We start from the raw sequence: 27,937 nt of genomic DNA, 5'->3' as shown, positions 1-27,937 counted from the left end.
TCGCTGTCCTCGTGTAGCTCCTGGCAGTAGTGGCTTGTCTGGCGCGGTGTGCGGTGGTGCGCGCCTCATCGCTCCTGACCTGTCGTCACTCGTGCTTCTTATCACTTCTCCGTTATCAGTTTAAACGTGCATCTCGGTACGCCAAAGCTGCCTCGGGATTTTTAATTAAAAAAATCTAAATGAAGCTTTTACGTTGGTCTCATAATTTACAGATTTGCTTGAACTATTTGTAAGTGACACATGAGCCATTTGCTGAAAATTAAATGTAAGAACTTTTAACTCCACAAACATTTTAACTTAAGGTGTTTGCAAGTCATTTGATGGATTTAGTACCTCGTACTACAAAGATATGAATACGTATTTTTGAGGCAATATTCGGCGTGGTGGACGAAATTCAGAGTTGGGCATGAGCGCCACGATGCTGCTGCTGCTGGTCATTGGCGCCCTGGGTGAGTCTTTCACGTGGTCTCTAGAACCTACGTCGTTGATGATGCCACATTGTGGGGCTAACATTGTAACTTAGGGATATCGTTGTCTTATTTGGCCTGTGATGACACTAAGTCAGACACTATAAAATGTGAATGGTATAATTACTCTATCAATACTGGAACTAATATCACCTTGTTGTAAGAATGTTTCGCGTGTAAAATTGTCTTTCAGAGAGGAATTAGTGCCCCTTCACGCTGTTGGATAAATAAAACAAGAAATGTTTCAGCTGATATTTATTGAAACTTTAGAATCGCGCTTCTACACTAGATCTTGCCAATCATAGGAGGCGGCGAAATTTTAATAATTAAATTTTTATGTATATATTGATTAATTGAAATCTACAACAATGATGGCTGCAATACTCGTCCTGGATCCAAGTGTCCAAAAAAAAAAACTTGAACGATGCTGCTACGTAGATTCCCGATACGGTATACTGTGAGGCAAAAGTAATTAAGTTCACTAATCAACGGGATTATCCTACATAAAAATTGGCTAAATTATGAATAATGCCGATTGAAAAAAATGAATATTTTAAGAAATAAATATTCATTCATTCATAAAATATTCATATTCATTCATATTTTAAGTAAGAAACCTAAGATTTGGATGCGACTCAGTGCTAATTGGAAAGTGGTAAAGTTTAAACGCAAGGTAAATCATTTAACAGGAAGGTACTCTAGACGGAAAAATAGAAAAGGATGGTTGGTGACTGGACGTTGGAAAGTAGAGAAATGTAAAGAAACGTTGGCCAGAGATGAAGAAACGGGTTCCTCAGTTAACATTGGAGAACACGCATTATAGTCAATTTGAAATTTAAATGATTAATAATTAGACGCGATTGACCTATTGATCAATTAATTTGTCAAGAGCGCGGTAGAATAAGGGGTAGCAGAGCGTAAATAAATTAATGAATAAATAGAACCCTTTACTCAAACCAAAAGACTAGGAAACAGCCACAGAAAGACGGTTAGAACTTCAGGAGCTTCTGATGTTGTGCCGACTTAATGTGGAAAATTAGGCGGATTAAGTGGGCAGTGTTGCTCATACAGAGGCTGGTTAATGACTGAATGAAATTTTAGACAAGATTGGCAATGTGCCTCTATCAAATACTCATTAACGAACGAATGACCACTGGATAAAACGATTCCCTCTTAGAACTACTGAACCAAATTTAACATGAGCGAAAAATTAAAACGAAGGAATTTGCAATTAACAAATAGCAACATAAACTGGTAATGGTGGGAAAAATTCCCGCATTTAATTTTGCCATCCTAATTTGAAGGTTGCAAAGTAATCTGTATTGTATTTTAGAACTTGAACAACACTAAATCACATGATATATGTGATGTAATGTCAAATTAGTGCCGTGCTACTCGTTGAGTCTATTCGTTACAATCCCGTTAATGTGATGATATTATAAGAGCCCAGACCAGACGAAAATTTTCTAAGATTATAATCGCGCAAGAAGTTATGAATGACAAGTACGCCGAATGATTTTCAATCTAATTAATTAAAGTACATGAAGCTTGTTGTCATGGTTCATGAGTCCTCCACTGCTTCATGGATATTACTTGTGTGTATTCGATCTGTACATCTTAAGCAGTTGGTAGTATTACAGCTCAGCTAAGAATCAAATCACACCACGGTGCTGGGTAGGATATCTTAGCTGAAACGCAGAAATTTCTTTTTGCTCTTAATACTAACACATTATTTCAAGCATTCGTCAAGGCTCTGAACAATAGCTCGAATGATCGCAATTTAAATCCTACGACCCTGAACAGTCCCGAACACTCAGCAGACCCCTGCTCGTCTTCCAACACGAGTGGCTCATAATTTTTACACTGCCACAAATGTTCGACAGTTTAATCCTGCCGACGACGTGTGAAAAGTGGATCGCGGGGACGCACGGATAGCTGAGGAGTAGGATAGGTGGGTGCGAGGAATGCTAATTTTTGGTACATATAGAAACGAAATATACAAAGCAAGAGCAGCGCTAACGAGCATTCACCCAGTTACCACAAAATTTTTTGCTGCAACATTATTCCAACCAGTTTTTCAAAAGCCCGGAAAAACTTTCCAAGAAAGTAATTGTGATGACTCAGCAGGAATATTTTCCATGCATTTTTCTGTGTAGGCAAGCATTGGTAAATCTTTCGCTGAGAATACACTCAGGTGCAAGAGGATCAGAGGTACTGCAAAACAAAATAAGTTGGAAGCTTCCAGTGATGTGAGCGTTGGTGAACATGCGATGTTGTCACTGAGTGGGTTGGCGCCTGAAAGCGATGAGTTGAAATGACGTATGAAGATAAAATACGTACGTTTTGAAATATGCTCCGAACGTACATAGTGCAATTGCAAACGAGTTATTATTAACAAATATTTTATTGTTCTTATTTGCTTATTTCAATACGAGCATCTAACTGAGTTTCTTGCATGCATACAAGAAGATTGTTCATTCATTTAAGGCATTCGAAAAAGACACACTCACATTTAGTATCGATGGCATTCTTTACTATACCGATTAAACGCACAGGATATCTTGTGCTGGGATTTAATTTTAGATCTCCAATTTTGTTGTTTCTCTACCAAAAAAGATCTGACTGCACAAGACCTCAGGCGTCTAATACCAGAGTCTTTGAGTGAAGGATATCCCGCTGCTATGAACCTGTGAACGTTAGCATAAACTACGAAGTATCATCCCTACGCAGTTATAAGATTTATTGAAATTGAAGCGATATCACCTGAAATAGTTGTGTGAAGTGAAACATTTACCCACATATATACTGTTATCGTTCTGAAAACACCCTGCTGGTCTAAAAAAAACTTCTGGTCTTGGCTACGAACTGCGACAATTTTCCTCTCAGGTCTTTAATTCAATCATCGATCTAAAATTTTCCACTGGTGAACCTTCGCAGATCGCTTTGAGTGGCACCTTCGGCAGTGACGAGTAAATCTACGGAGGGTGATTGCCGAGCTTGACTTTCATCGCTGAACTTTAGCCCCAGGAGCGCAAACGCCTCCTATTCTAACGACCAGAGTTGTGAACATTTGACTGCACCGTTGGCAAGGAACATTTGTCCCCTATAATGGCTCAAGCAAACTCAAGGGCGTTTTAGCCGATAACTTCTGCGCTTAATTCATGTCGTTCATAGAAGAAATGAAATGAATTGAAATTCCTCCCTTCTTTATAAACCAGTCATTTGGCAAGCAAAAAAATTTGGCAAGAAAAAGCCGGAAAATCTATAGACTTTCCGAAAAAATGGGAGAAAGAAAGGTTACATATAAATAGATGTGGTTAAACGTAAGTATAGCTTCTATTAGAAACTAGTTTAGCAGCTTGTTCTGACTTGCCAAGAATGCGTCTTGCATCTAGAGGAAAGAAACACAAGATATTCTTATGAGCCGAATGAAGTTTGAAAGCGAAAAATTGCTTAATTATGTACTGAATGAGTAATGAAGCACGATGAAATAAGATAAAATAAATACCGCTGGAATTAGTAGAGCGTAAGCCCAGACGAATGATCTTAGACTTGAATATGTTCCCCGATTCCTCCAAAACCTCACGTTGTTTTATTAGATATTATGGCGAGTTAATCATCAGCATGGCAAGCATTTATTTAATTTTTTATGTAATGGCTGCCATCGAGGTGTTTTAGAAAATTGGGAATTGAAATGTATTAATTTTGTCTTGGCAGATTTATTAATTCAGTGAAAATCGTGACAGCTATTACTGATAATCAAGTAAACACAATCAAGTCGTAACTCTCAGAAGACAACAAATATTCACAGACAAATTAACCATAGAAAATATAAACCACGAGTATGGCAGAACCGTCATGAAAGGCAGTTAGGAGTGCAGAGGCACACGAGTGGAGCCGCGGCGCATATTACAGCGTATGTGCCAGCCATCCTAACGACCCACATAAAGAATGTAGGTGCGCTATAGGCCCGGATTGACTGCAGTAGCGAGGGCAACGTGTGAGCGGCTGTAGGCGCAACAATACACGGCCTGCGAGATTAGTTTGAGGCACATTTGAGGGCGCTGTCCGTAGCCACAATACTACCAAAGTGCCCGTCATTACGACCCCTCACTGAGGCTATCGTGCCAACTCGTGTCTTCACACTCTGGTTATAACNGACCGCTAAGTGTGAGCAGGCAAAAATGGAGCATGTGGAAGTATCCTTTAATGACCGTCGAGGGCAGAACATTAAGCAGCAGCAACGGGGCAGACACCGAGCCCGGAAATGAGCTGGTGATTAGCGGCTATTTGCGAGCTTCGTATGCTGGCAACTTCCCTCCACTTGAGAGACCCACAAATTTGATAGCCTTGCTCATGGCGCGCTGCTCGTGCATACTTAGAAGCCTGCGCCTCCTGCGCCATCGCCAATATGTGAGTCGCCTTCGAAAGCTACTCAAATTCTTTCCAAAATTACATCCATGTTAGCCATTTGGCCGGCGAAAAGGAGAATTTGGTGCCATTACATGACATGCTGCGTACGTCGAAGAATGTACTGCAGGCGTTGAGCGATATATTAAGAGTAGCAACCCCCAGACACTTGAAGCCCGTGAAGACTTCGCATTTCATCTTGCTCAAAATTTATAGCAGTCATAAGAATGGCTAAAGAGCTGAAAGAGCGTATAAATTTCTCATTTTTGTTCCGTACATCATGATAAATTTAAACACAATTGTATAGGACGTGCGCATGTATGAAACCACATATTTGTACACAACATGACAGGGTGGCCCAGTGGTTACAGTTAAGAGTACTAGGATTATAGAAGAGAGGTGCGGGTTCGATCCCAGCTCTGCGCGCCAGTTTTTGGTTAGAATAATTATGGCGAGGAGGCCGGGCGGTTAAGCAAGGCATAATTGTGGCAGTGACTTGCTTGTTTGACACCGCAACAACCTGTGAATATTCTGCAATGTCAAAAATAGGTAACAGACCCACAGCTTAACAAACCCTGAAACCGCTATTATTATTTAAATTATTATTAATATCATTACTATTAGTATAAATATTACTCTTATTATTATCTTTCTTTCTTAATAATAATAATATTATTATTATTACAATCATTATTATTAATTTTGCTCATAAATTTCAGTGAGTTTTGAACTAAACAAACGCTCATTAATTGCATTTGATTAATCTACTTACATTTATTTCAGCCTTTCATCTGCGTGAGCCGCTCCAGGCCAATTAAGCACGCTAGTTTAGATGCTTGTAAATCAGAAGCGCACGGGCTGTAAATCCCCCGACAATTTTGAACTGAATAACGATTGTGCGACAGACTCCTGGCAGCGCCTCCACACACGGCAGCTGCACTTTATAGGCATGTCGTGGATGCCGCTGCAGCAACCCTCATCTTGCTGCTCCATGTTTTCATGTATAGGCGAACGATAAAATAATAAAAGTAATCATAGAGGAATACAGTTTTTCCAAAAAGAACAGCAGATTATGACAATATAAAAATTATAGGGTAAATTGTTTATAAAACAAGTCTTTAAATAAACTTTGAATTAAATGAGTCACTGGAAATAAACCCTTCGTTTTGAGCATACTATTAAACACCACACGTCATCCTAAATTCAAATCACTGGAAATTATGTCCCTGCTATCGGAACACAGTCCGATGGCTGCGTTACATTTCCCTTCAGTTCGACTTGGATTGCTTATACATTGTCCAGGAATCAGACGAGCGACGTCGCCTGGTCGCCTGCCTTGTTGCCTGCGCGGCGACAAGGAGCGATACCGCGGCTACAGGCTTAGTGAAGTATTAACACGTCAACGACGTACCGTCACGGTGTCATCCCTCACATCCCTCTGATGTGGTCTCATGCAGGAATATCAAGATGTTTTGAGATATTTGTGGCCAGAAAGTTCTTCATGCCTTTTGCTTCTTGCTTCTGGCCAGTAAATAAAGCTTCCTCGAAATTTCAATATCGTCTATTTTCTTTTCAGCTAACTCCATTGGAGGCCTCAAAGGAAAAATGCTGGCTATGAGAAATTAAATGTTCCACTATAACAAACTTGACAGACCAGAGATTAAATGAAACTGAATATCAGATGGTGGAGCTGATAATTTTGGAAATATAAAGTACCTATCATAATTGAAGCTTCTTAGACCAATTTCATTACAAAGTTCTATTTTTACCTGAAAATATTTATATAAGTGCAAATTCAGTAAGATTCATATCCGAAGCAAAACACTGGTTGCACGTTGGCAGATTGCTATAACCCTCGTAACCTTGGCAGAAAACACGCATCCGCCCCCGCAAAATATCGAATTATTCAAGGGCGCATCAGTAAAGCAGATGGCCCGTCGACCAGTAACACAGATGCCCGTCGGTATGGTCTGCTGCGTTTCATCGGTTTGAGCGACAATGCCGTGTGTTGCCGGTCCATAAATCCCACACATTGTTGGGCTGTAAATCGATCGAATGAGCCGGCGGCCGCAACTTAGCACAGGCCCCGAACATAATGCGCCAGTCGAAGGGCTCCAGTTTTTCATTCAGTCGTAGCTACAGACAAAATTTAGCACCTTCTGAATTTAAGTCGACTGCACTCTATGAAAATTCTATGCACTTTATGAAAATAGAGTGCATGGAATGCACTCTATGGAAATTTCACTTACACAGCTATACTGTGGAAGCAGCGTCAATGAGCTTTTGTTTTTCTGATAAAAATATTTTTTTCAAATTTATTATTTTATTTTGATACCGCCTTGATATTTGATATCTAGTCGCAGATATCTAGTTGATATCTTTAAAAAAAATTGTCAAAAAAGTCGCAAACTTGACAGGAAATTGAACTTCGCAAATTTTACAGGAAATTGAATTTGTTTCTTCACTGGAAGCTAAGGTCATGCGCATTGCTTGGTTCGTTCAATTAGAGGATCTGAAATTTGAAAGAAGTCTACGGTGATTGACAACATGATTTAATTAACTTTCGACCAAATTGACCAATTAATAATTTTAAAAGAAATACGGAAACTTTTTTACTGTAAACGACCCTTAGCATCAATGTAGTATAAGCTCATACAATAAATTCATATGATCAAACACAACGCTGCATACAAATGTATGAATGCACGCAAGTATATTTAAGCATTGGTCATCATCCAAACCTTTTTAGCGCCTTTTCTTATTTATGGAAAAAAGGCGCTATTGTGCTCGTCATGTCCTTCTGTCTGTCCGTGACTTCATGTTTTTGCCGACGAGAAAATGCGCTTTCTGTCACTCACTGTAGTGAGTACTGAGTTATATTTTTTGTCTTATTCACCATTCGTTCACGCTGCTCTTCACTATCCCACACAATTAAATTTCTCATTCCAAGCAATTTTCAAATTATTATGAACCCCAAATAAGTCTTGCTTGATATCAAGCTCAAAAGCACGCCAGCAAATTAAACTTTCTTCTAGTACTTCTTAGTTATGCTCAACAAGAATGTCTCTTTTTGACAACGAAAGTATCCTCAGTGTGACCAACATGAACCACAACCTCTAATATCTCAGTCGGTCTGTTGTCATGCCGAAAATCATGCCAGGTATGGAGCATCAGTAGACGCCTCATTTCTCTAGGCTAATAGCATTTATTGCCGGCAAGCTCTTTCTTTTGGCCAAATTGGCCGCCGCTTCTTGAATTTGCTCGACTGCTGCGAGAAGTTAAGAAAGCCCCTACAGCAATCTTTTGTTGGAGATGTTTTGCCAGTCGTTCGTAAAAAGCTAGCAACAAGCGTCAGCCTGGGAGCCCGTTTCTTGATGAGCCCCCAGAGATTCTCTCAGGTCGGTAGCGGCGCAGTTCGCTGGAATGAGACGCGCTCGATGAAGTCTGGGGCTATACTTTCAAAACTCGCTAAGTGAACGTAAGTACTTACGCTCTATTTTCTTGTCTATGATTGGTGGATTTTGCTTCAAAGGCCGTCAACGATTGGCTGACGAACTTACGATCTCTTAGCTTTTTTTGAAAGTATAGGCCCTGGTCAGCATCGTTCTGTTCCTTTCTTCCCGTTGCGTGGGTTTCAAAAGAGACGGAATGCATGCTTGTTTATACCTCTTCCATTCAAAGCAATGGTATACTGTTGATAATCATTACGCTATGATCTGAAATATCATTGAGTGAAAATCGCGACCTCTTAAAATCCGATGATTAGTCGGTCAAAACATTTGGCGGAATACAGTATTGCATACATGAATGATAATCAAACCTTTCTTTAAACTGATAACTCCTTTCGTAGCTTGTCATAAATAGCGTCGTATTTTGGAAAAAAATATTTCTAAAATTTAGTGAAAATTGGAGCCAAAGCAGAGGCAGGACCTGAATAAATTTTGTCACTCATGCAATGAATAAAATAAGATTTAATAAGATTTTATGTTTAAAGTCTTTTCGTTCACACACGCTCTATTCAAATAACCACGTATTTAACCCTAAATCGTCGTCCACTACGTGCAATTAGACTAATAACGGTATATGACACAGCCATCATCCATCCTGCACACGCAGTATAATAATACTGTAGGACATAAGCTTCATCCACTCCCACACGCAGTATAATAACGCTGTAGGACATAAGCTTCATCCACTCCCACACGCAGTATAATAACCCTGTAGGACATAAGCTTCATCCACTCCCCACACGCAGTATAATAACGCTGTAAGACACAACAATTATCCCCCAATCCTGCCATCTCGACATCGTTGCAATAAAGTCATCCCTCTGAGCGCCACTTCGAGACCATCGCTTGCGATAATTTCTGGGACGGCGCTGATGGAGATCATAGAGAGCTCATCTGACATTACGCTTCTCAAGGGGTCACTAGAAAGCACTTCCATAAGGCGGTTCAGTCGATCATCACAAGAAAAATATCGTAAGAAATGTCTGCTAAATCCTTCAAAAATGATGCAGTCAATGGTGCTTCTATATATTCGACAATCACAGTTTTTTCTGATAGGCTGTTGATTTACAATTAATTGGCATATAAAGACATCCAAGCTTTACACAGCAATCGGCTAAAAATTTCTACCTCACTAACTAATAAATGCATAGTATTTGAGCAAAATATGCCGAAATATCAAACACCAATACCTTTAAATAAACTTCTTTAGGAGCAACAATTCAATTATGAGTGTCTCGTTTAGTTTGTTTCGAAAATCCTAATTAAGAAATGGGGTATTTAAAAATGCACCAAATTCTGCCACCTCAGCATTCAATTCTCTTCTATCACCTGTTCGTGATGAAAGAACTCAATCGATGCAGTGAGTGGTGATCGATCATCCAAGAACTTGGACCAAGTCTATCGATTTGGGAAACGTAGTTTGACGAAGTTTGCAGGTCGTGAGATAAAGTTTAGGGCTTTTAGGAGGCTCCCTGTCACTTTCCAAAGCACCATCGTTCGTACAAGATGCCTGCTGAAATAACGTTTGTTGTACGATTTAGAACTAGTCCACGAGACGTTGATTGAACGATGAGCTAATAAACGTTGTTAGGTAATATCAACGTTAATACAACGTTGCATACTCGGAAGACGCAGACCTATGACGTAGAACTAAGATTAACGGTAATAATTTAATAAATACTATTTGGAAGATAAAACTTTACTTAATGAATGAAATTCATCTGCGAAAACATTAGCAAAAAAAAATAAATAAAAAATTTTTCTTCAGTGCGTGGTGTTCTCACTGTCACCAGGAAACTCTATTGCAAAACAAAGGAGTCTTGAAGTTTTTGACTTTTAATTCCTTTTCTCGGCTGCAGACAGAGGAGCTCTGTACAAAACTTGGCTTTCTTTTTTGTTAAAGGTAGTTGCTGTGTTTTCTTCAGCACATTAACTACTTATGTCGCTGCTCTTCTTGCGCAGTCAATTGTCTTAGAAATCTTTTTACAATGCGTTGTCTCTTTTTACTTGACATTTAAATCCGTATAAGCCATGCCCTAAACCAGCTTCTCGATGAAAATCAGACGATCAAACGGTAAAAATAGAGACGAAAATGTTCGTGGAACTAATAGATGAAATAAAATCATCTCCTGGACTGGAATGTTCGTATATAAATCAGTCAGATATTAATTTTCTTAGGTAGATTACCACAAGTCCTCCGCGCTCGCCTAAATCGTACTGCACTCTCATATGGTACTTGCAGCAGCAAGGCTAGGGCCTTTTTATCGCTTTTCTGGCTGCCAGATCATTGTTTGGAAGCTTTGTTAAGCGAGCTGCCCGTGCTGCGTACTTCAAACGAAAGGTGCCTTTGACGCTACTCGCCTCTTCATTTCAAACGATTTAAAATTCGGCAAAGGAAAGGACTCTTGTTCTACATGTAAATTAGGAGGAACTAGATTTGAGATTAACTGTGAGAACTCTGGAATGGAAACGCCAACGGATAACTTTTTATGTTGCATATATGTAATAAACAACAAAAAAACGAATAATTTCTCCTTACTTTGTGAATGCCGATTTTATTTAAGCCTTTGGCAGACTCAAAAAGTAGTACAGTGTTGAAGTTGTCAGAGTTAAAGAAGCATTAAAAGGTTTTATGACGAGCTAATGTCATCAGCATTTCAGGTCCTTCTCTTTAGATTAATTTCTCTTAAGTTTATTTTAAATCTTGAATAAAAATCAAATAAATTGCATGCAAAGTAGAAGAGGAACAACAGCAAAAAGGATAAATTATTTCGGATTTTTTTTTTACATTCCTTACTCTAATTCTAAAATATTGGTTGAACATTTTTCAATTGTTAAACTGCTCTCCTGAAGCAAGAACATCATAAGCGCTTCTTGTTCTCTCCAATCCTGCATTGGAATCACCAGGCAGCCGACCTGGGGGTCGAGAAATGAAAGTCGTGTCTGACAAGCCTTGCACTTCACATGCGTTCGGCAGAAAAGCCAGGCGTTGTTTTCTGCCTAAAGTCAAGTTATTTTCGCGATCTTCTGCAATGCTTTTTCTCACAAAGAACAAATGAACACGGCGTTCAAGCCTCGGTTCCTAATGCCTATAAGGTCCTAGGGATCTGGAAAGCGAGAGGCAAAATACGTCGCCGTGAGCCCTCTGTCTGCAAAAAGATCCGACCATGACACTGGTAGGTTGAGAAAAACATGCATAGACTTTGAAAATATCAAACTTTATATAACTATATTATGATGAGGATGGAATAGATAGGAAAAGGTGAAATTTTGCAGGTATGCTCCAGCTGGATAGTTAACATTATAGCATGAAATTTTTTTAAATTCACATTTAGTCAACTCGGTCTTCATTCCAAATGGAACATTTCGTCAATTCTCGAAGCGCCTCAATTTTGATGGAGTTTTTGTCATAAAGCTCAAGAAGGCTATGCATCCCACATGGCTGCTGACTCAGCTCGCTCGCCAATCTCAGCAAATCCGATCAAGCAGACGAATAACTTGCAAAACTGAGTCTTTTTTTGAAGCCTCAAGATGCGCATCGACGGTCGCAGCCGCTGACTTGCGTCAGGTCCTGCGACAGAAAGCGATCTTCAGCGCCATAATGAAAAATTAAAAAAAATAACAAGCAGGATTCAAATGAGTATAAAGAGTTTAATTTTTCACAATAGTTATTTATATTCAGTCAGTTAAAATTAAATGTAAAAATTTAAAATTACCTGAATTCCGTTAGCTTAAAATAAAAGTTAATTTCAGGGTTTCCTTTTCGATTGTTTCTAGCGTAGAAACAATCGTGAAATACATTCGTATTTCACGTGGCCGATTGTAAAAAATTACTTGAAGCAATTTTTTTTTTAGTACCAAATCCCTGAGTTTACTACAAGCCCTGCTAGAAATGGAACATTACCTATTTTAAATTCGACGAAAAATTAAATTTTATTATATGTCATATTTCAATTTACTACTTGCTAGAATCCATGAAAGGACACCTTCCTGATGGCTCAAATATTTCTCAGTTCATTTATATTTTATGTATAGTTCGATTTTGCAGTAACTGAAAAAATTCTTCCCAGTGGCACAAATGTTCTTCCGTTCAGGGGTACTTGGGTTGCATATTCTTGCAAAAATATCTTTAATAAAATCTTCAAGGTGACATAAATGTTCTTTCGTTCAGGCGCACTTTGGTTGCAAGGTCCGGTTAAAGTATCTGTAATAAAATCTTCCTGTCGGCACAAATGTTCGTTTATTCAGGCGCATTCTGGTTGCAAGTTCTTGTTAAAATCTCTGTAATAAAATCTTCATATTGACCATTGCGGACAGTGCGCCGAATGGGAGGACATGAGGCCAGGAACGCCTGTGCCATCACACGAGCGACGTCGGCGGCTACACCGACCACCTGTCGCTGTGATGGACACGAGCTCTGCGCATTCAGAACTTGGATTTATACATGAATCAAGAAAGTTAGGCAAATATGGTTCAAAAGCTTCTTCCTAGTGGCACAAATGTTCTTTTGCACATGCGTACATTGGTTGCAGGTTCTGTTAAAATCTCCGTAATAAAATCTTCCTAGTGGCACAAATGACCTCCCACCATTGCGGACAATTCGCCGAATGTGAGGACGTGAGGCCAAGAACGCCCGTGCCACCACACGAGCGACGTCGGCGGCTACACCGACCACCTGTCGCTGTGATGGACACGATCTCTGCGCTTTCAGAACTTGGATTGTGTACATGAATCAAGAGAGTTAGGCAAATATGGTTCAAAAACGAATTTAAACATTTCAATCTTTTCCTTGCATGAAATTTGGCTGGCAAGAGAATAAGAATTTAGCAGCATCTGGGAAATGACGTTCATTATTTTCCTTTCAAATAGTTGTTCAATATTAGTGTTCATACGGGACTCTAACACAAAGTAGAAGTGGAGACAATTCTACAACAATTATCTATGCAGAATGATTGTAGAATCCTTTCATTAGGGTTCGTACAGGTGCATCGCGTTAGCAGCTGTGAACGCCGTCTAATGAGCCCTGCACGCTTACTGTTCACTGGAAATGGATTTATGCCAGCACAAGTATTCGCCCCTACTCACCTGAAGACAAAATGAGGCGCTCAATGCCCTATGTAATTATAATGCATTCCCTTTGAGGCACAGTAACTTGAGGACTGGCATCGAAGAACAACTAACCGTCGAACACCAATAGATACGTTCATAAAAAATTATTTAATTGGCCACTGCATAGAATTTTAAAGCAGTTAGTCAGCAATTATTGTTCGATCATTGTTGCAGGTCCAACAAAGCAATGGGAAACAGAAGCTAGAAGACGACGGAATAATTTATAGAACGGAAAATTTGTTTAGCTTGGTCGTATAGTGTCTGTCTTGCAGTGCAATGAAAATTAATTGATATAGTGGCTGTTATTTGGAGTATTTTGTGGTACTAGCTGATGAAACTTGGCTAGCAATTTCTTTACATACACTAACGGTGAAATGTTATCCCGATTAATTTGCTCAATCAGTTGTTGCGAGAGAACCATCCAATATATTTGGACATAAGTAACATTGTCAATAATTAATTTATATAACTACGTTTAACAAGGGAAGAGTGATATACGTCACGCACTTCGCAATTGCCACGCATGCAGAAAAGGTAAAGCACGCAAAATGTTGAAGTCAAAAACTGTCATACTGCGACAACCACACTTTGTTCCTTTCATAGCACAGTCAATGACTGAAAAATTTAAACCGCGCTCAAAAAAGTTTGCCTCAAACAAAGCCATTAAGTACAAAATAAAATTTAAGGCCACAGATTAGTTATTGTTCTATTCGCATTAATTCACCCGAAGCACCGCTGGTGATATAGAGCCAGGTGAAACTTAACTTGGAGAGCTAACATTTAACGTTATCCAAGTAGACGTCATATAAGTACCAAAAAATCTACTTGAAATAACAGTTCATTATTACGAGGGGACATATAGGCAAGTTGCCGATGTTAGACACACAAGTAGAAAATTAAAACTGAAGTGACAAGTTATAAGCAGGTCGTTGAAAGTAATCCAGTTTTAATTGTATTACTTTACATCCCATTACAATGGGACGTGAAGGAACCCAAAGATAAATTAAGAGGAGAAACTTCAAGAATAATCAACAATAACAAGACCGATCTTCCTCTTCGTGGTCACCTGACGTCACCTGACAATCTCAGTTATTATTTTGACTGTAATAGTTTAGTAAATCTTCTATAGAAGAAGCAATAACGTCATGGGACTTGCGTGGGCTTGTTCCCGATGTTGGTTCCACATTGGCTTATCATTTTCGGCCCCTCCACACTGAGAGAATAAAAGTGTTTAATTTCTCCAAATACTCAGCGTCATAGTCAATGGTGTTACTGCTGAAGCCACGTGCCTATACTCATCCATCCGAGTCTATTGAGAAATTGTCGACAGTCCGTCACTGTTCATTAAAAGTCAGGTATATACATTCCCTTCAGAAAGACACCAGATCAATGGTTCGTAAAACCTTGGTCTACCACGCAGCACCTTTCAGGAGCTTGAAACCTGAACATAATTCATATGCCAATGCATTCGTAAACAAAAAGTGTTTAGCGTACGGCTTTTTGCTTCAAATTGCATGCAATGCACCTAATTGAAATATCGTGTGTGATTCCGCCTCCCTCACATATGATGTGACTGATAACTATCACAAAACATGAATTACATTTGTAGGAAGCATTTATTGAAAGCTTTGATTGTTATCTAAAAATTTCCAGGCATGTGCTCCATGCAAGTGGCTAGAATTATACAGTACATGCTTTCAATAAAATGCATGCATGACACAAAAGGAGTTCGTATGATAGCTTCAGAGAGTATCAAGTAGAATCGCCAATCAAGTAGGACCAAAGACGGTCTGTGTCGGAAGTTGATCATACCAACAAGTTCATCAAGTCAGCAGGTCCCGAATTCTCAAATAAAGCCATCACAAAAGTCGAAGGGACACAGAGATCGTGCGCTTTCGATCATTAAGAACATTTTCGACGACTGTAAAACTCTTCTTGTTAACACTGATTCAAATCGCATGCCTCATTACGCCGAGGGATCCAATTAACCGAACCCTCTCAGCGTAAAAGAAAATGTCGCCAAAAGGGAATCTCACAAATGAAAGAGCAGCAAAAGTATGGCGTCGGTGGCGCTTACGTGATATTGAGGTTCTGCTGTCAAGGAGTCTCGCGAAACACTCAACTGCAGCACTTTTGCTGCACACTTAACTCGTCCTGGAAAAACGTTGAGTCCAAATTGAAGTTGCGACATTAATGACAATTCAGAACAGGTCATGACTTACCATTTCGTGAAGACTAATTAGGAAAATCAAATTCCATTTACCAGTACGATCCTTCACTGGGAGCTTTTCCTTTTGCAGTCCCTGGCATATTGTATGTCTCGTTGTTTTTCCTAAGACGCTACAGCCAAGCACTACAACAACTTTGTCATAACCAACAAGGGGGAGAGGGCAAAACTTAGATAAGACGAACTAGATAGATAGACGAACAAGAAAATCTTCACGCACAATTGCTGGAAAGTGTCATTACCTATCCTCATTATCACGCTTCCAAAAAATTTGCCATCGTGTTCTCTGATACTCGTTTAGCAGTGAAAAATTCGTTTTTTTAACAAGTTACCACCGATTTGAAAGCTTACTGACAGTAAATTTCAGAATTTCAATTAATACTGACACAGATCGATGATTACAAAACGCTTGCATGAACCATATTTTAGCGATATTCACGTGCCAACCAACATTCAAGGTAGCGAGTGCTTGCAGGGACTTAAACGGTGACTTATCATATAACTTAACGGATGGGAGATTTTTTTTACAGAATAACGATAAGAGTCTCGTATTAGCTTAGTCAAATGATGCCAAAATTTATGGCGATAAAAACAAATAATTCTGGCGTGGAAGATAAGGAATCCAATTAAGTTTATGTCGTGCTCGCCGGAGTTTTGCGATGATCTTTTTAAAGGCGAAGCAACTAAAGAATTTAGCTTCTCAGTTTGGTTGCCGCAAGATCCGCCAACATAGTAAGAAAGACCATTAAGCAATCATATTCTGAAGTACTTGAAGTCACACATGCATGCGTTACATGCAAAATAATATAATCCGAAATCGATAAATCCGCAAGAATTCTTTTGTTTAAATACTAACAGAATTTTTTTACTTCAATCGAGGACTAAATCATTCAAATGATTTTGATAAATGACTTAAATTATCTTTTTAAACCAATTGCCAGATCAAAAGTCAGGGCATGTTCTAATCTTGCATGCACCACATTGAAGAAAGGATTTTATGGAAGGCCGGGTTCTCCGTCGTAGACACCGTGAAATAAAAGTTCACGCCCCCACCGCGGTTCGTGTATGATTACTTTATTCACTGATCGCGAGCCCATGTTTGCTGCTGCTGCATTTTTACGATTTCATGACGCTGGACACGAGGGCTTGTCGTCTGATCTTTGTTAAACACTCCAAGCAAACTCTCCCTCCGACGTCCGCCTACCTCATGTGACTGCGCCAGAAACTGCGGTTTTTTCTGCGAAAAATTTACAAATGTAGTATAGAGGCATGGTACGGTCTTGACTTCATATGAATTTTTTATTTAAATTTTTGCTTTGAATTTTAAATTTTGAATAAGCAGTAATTTTCAGATACTTATGACCCAAAACCTTATTTTTCGCTAATGGAAACCTTGAGGGGAAAAATAGAAAAAAATAAAAAAATATCACAAGCATCAGACAAAAATGAAATTGTCAGTATGGATGAAATTTTCATGCATTTAATCCCACATGTTAACTCGTCTCCTTTTTGCTTTATATTCTGTTAGTTTTCATTCGAACATGATAAATTCGTTCAAGTTAATAATAAAGAAGCAGCGTTGAGCAGATCGGGCGCCTCATCGGATAAGCGCTTTGATCTCTCACTGGCTCAGCCTGCACTCCTCGAGGCGATCAGCGAATAACCAACGAGGAAAGCGAAATTCTGACATTCAAATCTGAGCATATTAAACATTCAGAGTGAAATCCAAACTCATTTTTAAGCCATTCATCAACAAGTAATTGAAATTTATGTCTGTTTTAAACGAAACAATATTTTAGAACCCAGAGTCAATCTGGAACAGGAAACAAAATGTTTGAGCTTGTTCAAAACTTTGCAGTAATCCTAACATGAAAAAATTAAGCCTATTTCAAGTGAATCTGAACTAAAGCATAGAAATTCACGTTTAAAATGTTGTTATAAATAGTCTAAAAGAGCTTATTGTAACTTCGAGAGCATAAATATGGAACTTAAACAAAGATACCTGCTAATACAAGGCATAGTTTTATTGTTATGTTCTCTCAGCATCAGAATCAAGAAATGTGCTGAAATTTTGGTTACATTGGTTTTCAATTTCGTATTGACTACATACAGTAAAATTTTCTACATGATAAGTCTACGACGGGATGTCTATCAATCACTTAAAAAAAATATTCTTGCCTGCTCATGACGTTTATTTATCCGTTTTTGAGGGAAACATGATAGTTGACTTCTAATATATTTAAAACAGAAAATAATGATGAAAAATTAATTTGTTCCCGTATTATTGTGGCGAGCAGCGGGGAATTATGGCGGTGTTTTGAGATGTTTGGTGACCAGCACTGCTGCTAGAACTCTCAGCGCCCGGCTCGATCCCTTAATGCTGACCGCGCAGGAAAAAACTTCAATTTAAAATAAAAGACAAATTGGTTCCGGGAGGCCAGAAGTCGTCGCACAGGCCGATGTTCCAGCAGACTGCTGGACTCATTGATTAATGTAAAGGAAGCTCGGGCAGAAGAATAATTACTGCTGAAAGTTGCTTGTATATGCCAGGAAATCACGGTGAAGATAGAGCAGAACAAAGAAGAAGCTGAATAGAAGGTATAAAATCCAGATATCGGTCCAGGATGGGCTTTTTTAGAGGAAAATCGGTTTGCGATCAATTAAAACTATGCTCTCTGACCCAATATTTTTATTACCGACGAGAGGAGGTGGCTTTATCAAGTACTAGGACTGATATGACAAGATTCTACTATTCATAAGAGCGGATGAATCTGGATGTAACACGCCAACGTACTGATGTTCAGTTATATCACGCACGGAGGTCTGATGAATATACTGATGTACAGTTCTATCAGGCACGGAGGTCTGATGAGGCATGGATTTATCAGACACACGGCGGCTGTGTACACATCAAAATGGCAGCGTGCGTTAGTTTTTGATGGTCGGGCATATGAAGTTGCAGGGCGCCGGATGAGCAGACTTGAGCGCACCTTCCAAGCAAGTCACGTCGGCCCCTAAAGAGAGGCAGCCATAACCCTGCCTCACCCTCTCTCCTGCCTTGATGAAACAGGTTTACCAGGCAGATGAGGCAGACGAGGAAGGATTTTAGGCAGATGAGGCTGATGAAACAGGTTTACCAGGCAGATGAGGCAGATGAGGGTGGACTTTGGGCAGATGAGGCTAATGAAATAGGTTTACCAGGCAGATGAGGCAGACGAGGAAGGACTTTAGGCAGATGAGGCTAATGAAACAGGTTTACCAGGCAAATGAGGCAAACGAGGAAGGACTTTGGGCAGATGAGGCTGAGGAAGCAGGTATACCAGGCAGATGAGGCAGATGAGGCAGATGAAGAAGGACTTTTGGCAGATGAGGCTGAGGAAGCAGGTCTACCAGGCAGATGAAGAAGGACTTTAGGCAGATGAGTCTGAGGAAGCAGGTCTACCAGGCAGATTGGATTGGCTGATGAAGCAGATCCAGCAGACAAATTAGGCTGATGAAGCAGGTCCGCTAGGCATATTCAATTGATGAAGCGGACTTACAAGGAGGCACACGGTTGATGCAGCAATGCTTCATATGACACACGCGGGTTGATAAAACACGATTTTACTTTTCACAAGATCAGAGGAGATGGCTTTATCAAGCACAAGGACTGATGCGACAAGGTTCTACTATTCATAAGAGCGGATAAATCTGGATGCAACAAGCAAACGTACTGATGTGCAGTTCTATCAGACAAGGAGGTCTGATGAATGTACTGATGAACAGTTCTATCAGACATGGAGGACTGATGAATGTACTGATGTACAGCTTTATCAGGCACAAAGGTCTGATGAATGTACTCATGCACAGTTCTATCAAGCACGGACGTCTGATGAGGCAAGGATTTATCAGACACACGGCAGCTGTGTATACAGCAAATTATGGCAGCGTGCGTTAGTGTTTGATGTTCGCGCATATGAAGTTGCAGTGCGCGGGATGAGCAGACTTANATATTTCCTCAGTGGAATTTTGCTGGGCGCTGAACGTGACGCGCGTGGTGGCCCCGCCGTGGCTGGCGGTGGGGGGGTCGGGGGACCTGGAGTGTCAGTTCAGCCTGGGCAGCGAAACTCTTTACTCCATCAAGTGGTACCAGGGCATCAACGAGATCTACAGGTACACGCCGGGCAAGGTCCGCACGCAGCAGGTCTTCCACAACAACTTCCTCTCCGTTGATGTGAGTCGCCGCACGGATCCTCTGCATGTTATAAATTTCCCTGAGTTCTACGTTATGAATTGTCAGCATTTTATTGATGTTTAGAAGCGTAGGGCAACGCAGCACAGTTGTGCATTCAGGTCTTTTACGAAGCACGGACACCTATTAATTGTGGCAATTATTCTGATCTAATCTATCTAATACTTGTGTGTTTGGATACCATTTTACCTTGAACTATTATCAGGAATATTACCCAATAATCTCGACAACGGCCGATGCAAGCTAAATTGTCTGACGATATCTAAGCACGCTAAAATTTGTCCTGTGAGTGACTTGCGAAAAATTTGCACTGTTCAAGAACAGAATGGCTCCTGTTCATGAATAAATTCAGGGGCTGAAAACTCTATTTCTGAGTTAAATTAGCCCATGACCGTGTGATGAACTAGCCAAAGTCACGTTTCTTTGCCGGAACCTGAATTATTTGAAATTAATTCATGAAAAGAAACTTGAGTGAAGTCGTAAAATGGAAGAAGAATCGAAATTAACGTCAATCTTTAGACAGAACTAAAAGTAAATGAAAGATTAATTGCAGATGCGCTAAAACTGAACATACTGCCCCGATGCGTAGGCAAGAAACTATTATTATCGAATTCTGTTCGTTGCTTAAGTCAAACACAGCGTGTAATTGATGCGAGCCTTTGATCGAGCAAAGAGGCTGTTATTGCACCAAAGAACTTTGTTCTTTCCTCCCTATAGTTGATATACAAATACAGTTTATATACAATAAAACTATAATGTTCAATTAAAAGCGAGCAAATACGAAGTTGTGTTGTATATTTTAAACGTGAAATTAATTTTTAACCGCATTGAAGAGCTGGGACAAGTGATTAAACTGGTTTGTTATTTCATATCTATATGCTTTTCTTTTTGTTTCATTTATCCGTCCTCTACAAGTCCTGTCAGATTGATGCAAATCAGAGAGCAGAGCAAATTTTTTTTTTGTCCAGTCAATATTTAGGCAGGAGGGTGAGTCATGGTTGAGGAGATATAATGTGTGATAGCGGAAATATAAAGTGTAGTGGATGAGAAAACAAGTGTGGTGGCGGAAATATGCATATCTATGTTATCTCTAGGCTCAGAGAATTCGATTGAGAATCTTTAATAGCCTTTCAGGCCATCACGTCTTTTATCTTCACTGTAATCCTTGTCATCTCAGAGTTCTGCGCAACTCACTACTCTCATTTCTACTGCAAGATGCATGACAAAAATGACGCTAGCAGTATACATTTCAAGGAAAATATTCAGAGCATGTGTAATTAAATAGAGTAATCTATATGCGGAGCAAATAATGCATTATGTGCATTAAATAACTACGAGACCCAAATTTCATCGCATCCGCAGTGCCGCCTCGCAGCAGCAAAAGCTCGCACAGTGATCGAAAGGCTCCCTTCATGCTGGCCCGGCAATTACATTTAAGGTTACCCCCGCTTCACTAAAGCAGATCCTCGTGATTTGGTGACGCTGCCGCCAGAAATCGATGCTCTTCCAGCAAACGTACAAATGTGATTGTGGTCTCGGCTTTACCCCAGTTTTGCTGCATGGATATTCTGACTGTACGGGTACTTCTTGATTGCACCGACGATGTAGGGGATTCAACGATTTGTACTGATTTATGGAATGACTCATTTTATCATGAAATGAATCTGTTAACTGTCTTGTGCGCACAGTAATAATGACTAAGCCTAAGCAGAATTAATTCTTGAAACACAAATTTTGATTAAATTGAAAGAATTTCTGGAAGTAATTGGTTTCAAATACACGTGCGTTATCGAGCTACAAACTGCAACAATATTGAACCCGGTTGTTATCAATCTTGAGCGCGATCATAGAGCCAGCCGGTTGAGAAACACAGCACTTTAGTTTCCCTTTAATTTGGGTTCCAATGAGGGATAAATCTTGTTAAATTACGCCACTGCAGCCACACGCGCCGCATGTATTGCAGTTGTGGCGCATGTAAACAATGCGTCGTGCCCACTTTATCGGTCAAATGAAACTGTTGAGGCTTTGTGTTGCCTTTTTGGGTGATGAGGGCCGAGCTCCGCCTGTTTGCTCTGAGGCAACTGGCGTTGGGGCGAAAACTTGCATTTTGTGATAGAAATTCTAATAGGAACTAAAGTAGATGAAGGTTTTTATTGACGATTTTTTTATTGTTCCTGAACTTGCCTACATTTTCAAAAGCCTATGACTCCAGCAATGAGTCACTTTTTTGTTAATGCGTTATCATACAAAATTGAATGAGTGAATTTCATTTTTGTTTGTGGCGTACTTTTCATTTTCTAGGTTCTACTTTTAATGCGTTCTCATTATCTGGTGCTTTCAATGATCTTAGATTCCTCGCTGAACAAATATATGTTCCGTGTGCAAATAAATCTTCTATTTCTACTAAGAAGCTCTCCTCCTGGCACTCAATTCTACATGCTTGATCACCGTTATCAAATTCCACTAAAAAAATCTTTAGAAACGATTCTCACGAGAAAGTTCATAACATTGACGACGATGGACGACGAAGGCGGAGCATCAGCTTGACCGTGGACTACGAAGTCCTATACTCATCATAAGGTCATAAGGTCATTGAACAACCTTTATTAACAAACAGCAGATCATATATTTTATCATATTTTGGTTCCAGAGATTCAATTATCACTTAGCAGTGTTCACATAAACCTATTACCATCCCTGACACAAGCTACATGTTATGGCGCAGGTGAACAAGTCGTCGGGGGGCAAGGTGCACGTGACCAACGTGACGGTGGGGGCGGACGGAGCCTTCAGGTGCGAGGTGTCCGGAGAGGCGCCCAGGTTCTACACGGACTACGGCGTCGCTAACGTCCGGATAATAGGTGGCTCATTCAATGTCAATAATAATGCTATGATGCAGTAAATAATAATATTATGATGCATTAAATAATAATGATGTGATGCAGTAAAGTACGTTTGTATGATACAATTCTTCCATGCTCATTACAACAACAACGAGACAGGTGCTCTTTTGAAACTAGTTGACCTATTAATACAACGAAAGGTACAAAGTTGCTGATAAGATAACATATTAACAGGCTTCACTATTGACGCTAGACTTTATTTGAGGTTACAGAAATTTTAGCGATAAATGGTTCATTGCAATAACGTTAATCATTTTACGACTCGAATTTGAATTTTTTTTAGAGTTTGAGCTGAATAAACATGTTCGAGAATTCTTAGACGTTCGAGTTTGTTTTTCCGTATGAATTTGTTTGAACGTTTCAGTTTGCTTGTGCATTTGAATTTGCTTGAGCGTTTGAGTTTGATTATTTTAATTTGCTTAAAGATTTGAGTTTAGGTGCGCATTTGAGTTTGGCTGGGAATTTGAGATTAATCGTGCTTCAGACTTAGGTTGTAAGCCACGGATAAATCACTTCGCAATGGGTATTAGTTTCAAAGAGATTTTAGTTTATTAATCTTCTAAGTTATTTTGTGCCCTGAGCTTGTAATATAATTTGAATTACCAGTAAGTTTAAGTTTGCCTTTCGTTATTAGAGTTTGCCTTACGTTTGAGTTTACCCCACGTATGAGTGGGCCGGGCGCTTTACTTTAGCCTGCCCGGTAGCGCTGCCTGCGTCAGGCCCTGAGCTGCGAGGTGTTCAGGAGCTGTACGTACCTGACGACTGGGTGCAGCTCACATGCATCGCTAGCGAAACCCGACCAGCCCCTGTACTCACCTTCTCTATCAACGGCAAGGAGGTGAGTCGTTGTTAGGGAATAGTATAAATTTATTCATATTTAAGCAACAATTATTCCATTTTCATTTAGACTTTTCAGTTCCGCAATTTAGGTTTTGTGTGCTTTCGGAATTTTAGTCATTCATGTTTTAGTTACGAGCTGGGAAGTACTACTACACGGCACAACGTAATTGTACATACGTCTTTTATCAAATATATTGTGAATAATCAGTTTCTTATATAAACTGAAACCCTTTTATACCATTTGAGATAGTGAAAGAAGTAGTCCCCCAGCATCGTCGTAAATATTACTTTTTATGAAAGTTTATCAAACTAAAATGGTTTCAATTGACCAATTAAATTGAACGAATATTAAGGCTGCCTGAAAGTAAATCAAGCCGAACAAATGAATCAATCAGCATTGAGATGGAGTACTCGTAAGTTTGGGGCGGTACGATAACAAAAGTTATGGATGTTTTGCGTTAATTTATGCAACCTTGTAATTATGACTGCGTTAAGCTGGTAATAATAATCTTAATCAAGGCTAATCAGCTGGAAGTGTTCAGCGAACGCATGTTCGTTATAAATTCGATGGAACTATGATAGATAGTCACATGACCGAAATTGTTAAAAAAAATCAAATTTTCGTAACTGTACATTTTTCCCCAAACGACATGTACCGTATGCATAAGTCACTACAGAAATAGATGATTATGAAAAGTTGAAAGGTTCCTGCTGCTGCACTAGATTTGCCAGTATAACGACATGTATGCATAAGTCACTAGAAATAGATGATTCTGAAAAATTAAAATGTTCTTGCACGAGATGTACTAGTATGGTTGTTCACACAGCCGCGGGCAGGTTGGCTGGAGCCGCCCTCCACATCCGCAGGCGCGGACGGTCTCTTCACGACGACGCTGCGTCTGCGCTTCTACTTGCGCGAGCACCTCATCCAAGACGCTGCTGATGGTGCTGTCAGGTATCGTCAAAAATAAAGTGCTGTCTATATTATGTTAATAATTTTTTATGTTTCGAAGCATTTTAATTTAATGCATAATCTATTGATTATTTATTATACTATTACCACATTTGGTAATAACAATATTAATCATTCATTGTAATGGCACTCACCTGTCATCATAAATGACGTAGTTCCATCTTTTGAACTTTAGGAGATGTTTAGTGGTTCACTACATAGGCAACTTCAAGCTTAACGTTATTGAAAGCTTCTACTTAATTTTTGCACAGTAAATAACTTCAAATTTCAAGTTGCTACCTGCAATCCAGGCGATCACGCATTTACCTCGCAACGACGCATACCGTTCAACTCATCCTACTTACATCCGGAAAACTTATTATGATTCATCACTCACTGTTCTTATTCACAATATTTATTTATCTGTTCTCTCACTGAGTTGTCTTGACGCGTGCAAACAACAGAGTACGATGCACGACTCACGATTCATCACTCACTGTTCTCATTCAGATGATTTATTTATCTGTTCACTCAAGTCACTGAGTTGTCTTGACGCGTGTGATCGACAGGGTACGATGCACGTCTCACGTGCCTGGGCTCTACCACGAGTCTACCGACGTGCTCCTACACACACGTGCCCAGCAGGCACGAGCCTCGGGGCACGAAGGGCGCGTCGCTGCAGGAGGGCGTCTCCTCACGAGCTGTGAGTCCTCATAAGCCTCGCCTCTATCACGGCATTTATAATTTTTTCTTTGTGTTTATGTAAAAAACAGGGGGCCTTTCGAGGAGGCCGAGTAAATGAAAAAATAGCTTGCAAAATAAAGTAAATCTACTATTAATTCATAATTTTATTGACAACCTTGAATAATTATGATTTTACGATTCAGTTTAGCTTCGAAACAAAGACAAATTCTGCAAATTATATATGATTGACATCATACATTTTGTAGTATTAAAGCTGAACTAATTCTATCGGAAGAACATACTGTGCCGAGAACCATTAACTCGGCGGATTAGCGTCGTCTAGGCCTATCGCATTTTAGGAATTCATTCACCTTGCAGCCGTCTTAGACAGATGAACTATCATCTTGTCAGTAGTCTCGCAATTTTGTTCCATTGAGCAGCCCTTGAAAACCAACGTAAGTTAAGTTTAGTTGCTAAACCTTTTGAATCATGTACCTATTGTTCAGTATTTTCATGTATGTTTAGATTTGCTTTATATTCTTGATTAGTCATTTGTCATAATTTTCATTGAGACAGTCTATTGTTTTCGTTATTGTATTTTGTTCTCCTGCTCTCTGGGCAGGTCCACGGATTTAAGTAAATTCCACCAGCTACAAACGCTGAAAGTTTTTTACCCCCAAGCCAAAGTGGCGTTTACAATGCCTCGGCATTGACACCTACATTCCTCATCATCATTAAATAAATTTCTTTAGTCAGCGCATGTACCAAATACTAATATATTTTTATTTCACGTTTTCAGATTTTTTGAACTTTCAGCTGGTTTTTGCCGCGCTTCTCACGAACGTCGCTCAGCAATACCATCACAGATAAGCCCTGAGGAGATCATTAGGCTCCCATTGCGGATGAAAGCTGCCACGTGAGCCCTCGCATATTTTCAAAATAAACATAAACAGAGGAAATTGAATGTATATCAAGAAGAGGAAGAAAACAATTGAAAGGAATGTAAAAAATAAACATAAAAAGAGGAAATTGAACGTATTTCAAGAAGAGGAAGAAAACAATTAAAAGGAATGTAAATTTTGTGGATGTAAACTCGCAACAAAATGCTAAGAGAAAGTTAATAATTACTAGGACCGCTTGTTTTACGGAAGGTCTTTACGGCACAGTAAATCTCCATTAATTAATAACAAATTTTAATTAAAAAATGTAAGTAAACTGGAAATGAGTGAATGGAGAAAATGTATTACAATCCAGAATGGGTAAATATTTTATACAATATTTATTTAATTTGTATATATTGTAACAGCTACTTTATATTATCGATCAATTTCATACTCTATGTACATAATAATCATCAGGTATTGAATCTTGAAGTTTTAAGGTCATAGTTATGAACGCCATAGTTCTAAATACGGGTCCCGGGTAAAGCATTTATATTTAATAGCTGGCGTGCCAATATCTGTTTCATTATTTGGTACCATGTATTAATTGCAAACTCTGATATGAATGCTCAAATGCATGACGATAATGTGGCTCATGGTAATCGTAAGTTATGTTATGATGTCCAATTTAGTTATGAATAATAATTCCTGTGAAATGACTTGAGATTTTTCGCCATCATATCTTAAATATGTTTGAGCCACGTGTCTGCTAGCGAAATCTGTGTATACAACTAAATTTACTTAGTTTTTTTACCTTCTTTTCCATCATATAACAGATCATGAATTAATGTAAAATCTTTCAATTATATATTATACATTCACGAAACTCCGGTCCAAGATTCTCAAAAAAGTGAAAACATAATAACTTTTACGACAGTCTTGCAGGTCCTCAATGAATATGAGTTCAAGTCAGAACTATTGTATATATCGCTGTAAAATTACAGAGATCAATCAGTAAAGCTGCATTTATTTCAACTGTGGATATTTTTGCAAGTTAACCAATTCAGAAAACCATAACGCACTGTCGGCGTTTAATTTGGACACGATCAGACTAGCTCCAAGAGTTGCCATTATCGTGAATAAAATACAAGACTTAAAGACATGAATACAATACAGGAGTCACTTGAACGTCCCGTGATACTCTATTTCCTTTTTATGTGACAATAATTACACAAACAGATTAACTTATCCAGCACGAGTGCCGTAATGTACAAAGCGAGTAATTAATGCAAGCATTGGGTCATGTTTGTCAAAAATCCAAGAACTAATTAATTTTGCTATTTTTCAATGTAACGATGTCCCATGCCTGCTGTTGTCGGTGAAGAGAATGAAGAATTTAATCATGTAGATAGATATACATAAGGAACAAGGCTTAAAAACTTATAGGAACAACAAAATGAATTCGATTGATAGCTAAGGCAGCTAAAATGATACTCCACTACGCGAGTTTACGCGAGCATCTGCATGTACAACTTACCGAAACATGGAGAGATTTGATTTGGACAACTTATTCCTTCACTATTTTGTATGTGGGTTATTGAAACGTGAAAGATATAAGCACAAGTATCTGCGACTCCAAAAGTATGGATAGTTCCGCTCAAAAAACCACTTATTTTCGAAAAAAATACCGCTTTGTGACCGTTATAAGCGTTTAAAAATTTTCT

At 39.2% G+C, this 27,937-nt stretch overlaps 1 protein-coding gene across 1 annotated transcript; it reads left to right on the top strand.

Moving 5' to 3' along the window:
• Nucleotides 1–43: 43 nt before the first annotated feature.
• LOC108676436 lies at nt 44–26,409 on the top strand. Its single transcript, XM_047881953.1, has 7 exons — nt 44–449; nt 19,724–19,935; nt 22,679–22,814; nt 23,561–23,694; nt 24,524–24,651; nt 25,218–25,351; nt 26,132–26,409. The coding sequence occupies exons 1-7, from the start codon at nt 407–409 to the stop codon at nt 26,200–26,202; spliced, it is 858 nt and encodes a 285-aa protein (XP_047737909.1). The 5' UTR covers nt 44–406; the 3' UTR covers nt 26,203–26,409.
• The last annotated feature ends 1,528 nt before the right edge of the window (nt 26,410–27,937 follow it).

Source organism: Hyalella azteca, unplaced genomic scaffold (assembly GCF_000764305.2).
Source record: "Hyalella azteca isolate HAZT.00-mixed unplaced genomic scaffold, Hazt_2.0.2 contig9217, whole genome shotgun sequence".
In the NCBI taxonomy this organism is placed as follows: domain Eukaryota; kingdom Metazoa; phylum Arthropoda; class Malacostraca; order Amphipoda; family Hyalellidae; genus Hyalella; species Hyalella azteca.
Note: the sequence above shows the minus strand (reverse complement) of the source record. Positions and strands in the feature narration are given on the sequence as shown.

What these genes read in the sequence shown, in the direction of transcription:
- LOC108676436 (XM_047881953.1), top strand. Translation starts at nt 407, where the DNA reads ATGAGCGCCACGATGCTGCTGCTGCTGGTCATTGGCGCCCTGG. An exon ending in ACAACTTCCTCTCCGTTGAT is followed by an intron (nt 19,936 to 22,678) that starts GTGAGTCGCCGC and finishes GTTATGGCGCAG; the next exon opens with GTGAACAAGTCGTCGGGGGG. An exon ending in AGGGCGTCTCCTCACGAGCT is followed by an intron (nt 25,352 to 26,131) that starts GTGAGTCCTCAT and finishes TCACGTTTTCAG; the next exon opens with ATTTTTTGAACTTTCAGCTG.